Here is a 2943-nt window from a genome sequence, read left to right as displayed (position 1 = left end):
ACAACCCTTCCGGTAGCGAGAAGGGTCCGAGAGTGCGGGCGTGGAGGCTTAGGATAGACCGGTTACAGTCCAGGGAGGTTAGTATGCTAATTAATAACTGATGCTCTTTTAGTTAAATATTTTACACTTGGGTCGTACAGTAGCCCTGATAAGGGTGGGTTTGTTCTGCAGTTTATATGGATGCCGTACAGTAGCCCCGACGTACTTCAGGTGTTGCACCCGGAGGTTTTGGAGCCTCGGCACATGGCGGTGTGGCGCTCTGTGACCGCGCTGATCTACTTTGCTGTCATAGAGTGGCATCAGATAGATCGTGTTCTTCCTCAGTTTGGAGGGGTACAGGCCCCTCCGCGTCCCGCCTTGAACATCGACTTTCTGATGTCCAAAGACGGGAGAGGCGGCGATCGATGGTTCCCCTCTTCCATGCCGAAGTGGCATGCATACTGGGACGCTCGTCAGGACAGTGTATTGAGGTTCGATGTTGTTGCCGACCCTGGACCGTCTCATCAGTTCCTTCAGTGGTGGAGTCAGCATGGGAAGAGGTTCCTGGCACCGGACACTCAGCTGGGGGATCCGAGATCAGTTCCTATACCAGTTGAGGCCTCACAGCGGGGTCCGGGGCGTGTGCCTGACATGGATCCTCCGGATGACGTGCCTGACAGGCGCAGGGTTGAGAGGAGGATGGGTGTAGGGACACGGAGGAGCCAGCGTCAGTGGAGGTGGCCGGATCATACGGTGAGGAGTGGTTCTGACCATGGGGACGACGATGACGACCAGCCTGGCCACGTTGGAGGATGCACACACGATGGAGGTACTAGTACACACGATGGCGGTCATGGAGGTGAGTGGTATGGCACAGGGCTCGGTGACGGGGCTGACACTGGTGACGCTGGACCTGGACCTGGATCGGGCCCGCTTGGAGATTACTTCGTTGGTGTGCCAGCAGATGATCAGGCTGAGCAGGGTGGTACACCTTGGCGCATATCAGGATCACAGTGGGCAGACTTTGTTGGGTCAGACTCGTTTGTTGGAGACTTCGGGAGTCCACGCTTCCTAGATGGGATCACCACCATCATGCAGGGTGAGGTGACCCCCCGCAGAGCTGGCCAGACCTCAGGGATCCAGGCCCCCTTAGATGTTGATCTGAACGAGCCTCCATCCTCATCCGCTGGTCAGCAGTTTCGTCTTGGAGGTACCCCTACATCTGCCTTCACCGCTGCATCAGAGTCTATCGCAACATCGTCTGCAGCACCGTTGCGTGTTGCGCCACCAGTACAGCCTACTCCGCAGGAGGAGGAGGATGAGATAGAGGATGAGGAGCCGCTTGTCCGTCGAGGTCAGAGGGCACGGATAGCACGTCGCTGTGGTACTGGTTAGCACCTGTTTAGATGAGTCACATTTCATGTATTTGTTTTCCTCTATTCCAGTCATGTATGATAGTTAGGTGTAGTTCTCTTGTTATGTAGTGCTCTGTTTATGTCTGTTTATGTATTAAATGAAACATGATAAGGTATAATGATTTCGTTTAGTTATTAAAATGAGGATCAACGAGCCCTGTAGCATAACTTGTAATGGAAGACAACATATTCATTACTACTCACAAATACCAAAGTTCAATGCATTAATCTCAACAAGTTACATACGTGGTCAAGCAATGCATCTAACAAGACAACTTAAATGTAAATAACACTAACAATAACATCATGGAAACTAATTTCGCCCTGTCTGAGACGATCCTACTACCTGTGGGCATCTACGTCTAGTGTGTCCGGGTTGGCGACAAAGGCCACACCGTTTTGGCCTGTTTGGATCTGCCTCATCCATATTCGTCCGTATCCTGGTGGATCTAGGCCTCCCCTCTCTCGCACGCCTTCTGTTTGGGTCCGGAATCACCGTGGGCCCATCGTAGGGTGGCCAGTAGCCCTCCGGGATTGGAGGTGTGAATCCCATCCGATAGACATTGAACACCGAGCTAATCTGATAGACGCTGTGAACATAGGAGCTCCAACTCACGCGTGCGTAGGCACAACATGCAAGTGCGTGCTGACACGGGAAATGAAGCGCCTGAAAGTACCCACAGTCACATGTCCGGGAGGCAAGCGATACTCGGTAAGTACCCAAGGAGAAAGTGCCAGTCGGAGTGGTCTCCGCTACGGTGAACTCGGAGTTATCACGGTCATACAACGTCACAGTGAAGCACCTGGCCGTCTTCAAGTTGGCCTCGATACACTTCACCAAATGCTGACTGAACTGCTGTCCGGTGCCCATCTGGGCCTCAGCCTCTCGCCCCTTGCGAACAAAGAGTTCGGCCAGCCTGCCATATGTTGCCTTCACCAGGGATGCGACAGGAAGATTTCTTACACCCTTGAGGATTGAGTTCACACACTCGGAGATATTCGTCGTCATGTGACCGAATCTCCTCCCCTCATCGCGATGCTGCGTCCACAAGGAGTAATCAATACGGTTCGCCCAATCACACATCGCCGGGTCTTCAGACCGCAGTATATCAAACCAGTAATCAAACTCAACCTCAGTCTTCGCGTACGCTGCATTCACGAGAAGCCTCCTAGCGTCTTTGCCCTTGAAGGTAAGGGCGAAATTAGCCGCTACGTGTCGTATGCAGAATGCACGGTACGCAGATGGTGGTAACCAACCTCCGTCCGGGGCCTCAAGCGCAGATTTGATGCCGTTGTGCCTATCCGATATAACCAGCAGACCGGGCTGCGGGGTCACGTGCTGCCGAAGGTGCGAGAGAAAGAAGGTCCACGACTCCGCATTCTCACCCTCTACTAGTGCGAATGCGACAGGTAGAATGTTGGAGTTCCCGTCCTGTGCAATCGCAATGAGCAACGTTCCCCCATACTTACCATATAGATGTGTGCCGTCAATGCTGACTAGCGGCTTGCAATGCCGGAATGCCTCGATGCACGGAGGGAAAGTCCAGAA

General features: G+C 53.2%; 1 protein-coding gene across 1 annotated transcript; it reads right to left on the bottom strand.

Annotated features, from left to right (window-relative positions):
• Positions 1 to 1707: 1707 nt before the first annotated feature.
• Positions 1708 to 2265, bottom strand: LOC107636286 (uncharacterized). The gene has a single exon (XM_016339806.1). The coding sequence runs from the start codon at positions 2263 to 2265 to the stop codon at positions 1708 to 1710; it is 558 nt and encodes a 185-aa protein (XP_016195292.1).
• Positions 2266 to 2943: the final 678 nt, after the last annotated feature.

This window comes from Arachis ipaensis, chromosome B4, assembly GCF_059453495.1.
Source record: "Arachis ipaensis isolate K30076 ecotype BB chromosome B4, ASM5945349v1, whole genome shotgun sequence".
Lineage (NCBI taxonomy): Eukaryota > Viridiplantae > Streptophyta > Magnoliopsida > Fabales > Fabaceae > Arachis > Arachis ipaensis.
Note: the sequence above shows the minus strand (reverse complement) of the source record. Positions and strands in the feature narration are given on the sequence as shown.

Coding starts and splice junctions, on each gene's coding strand:
- LOC107636286 (XM_016339806.1), bottom strand. CDS start 2,265: ATGGGCACCGGACAGCAGTTCAGTCAGCATTTGGTGAAGTGTATCGAG.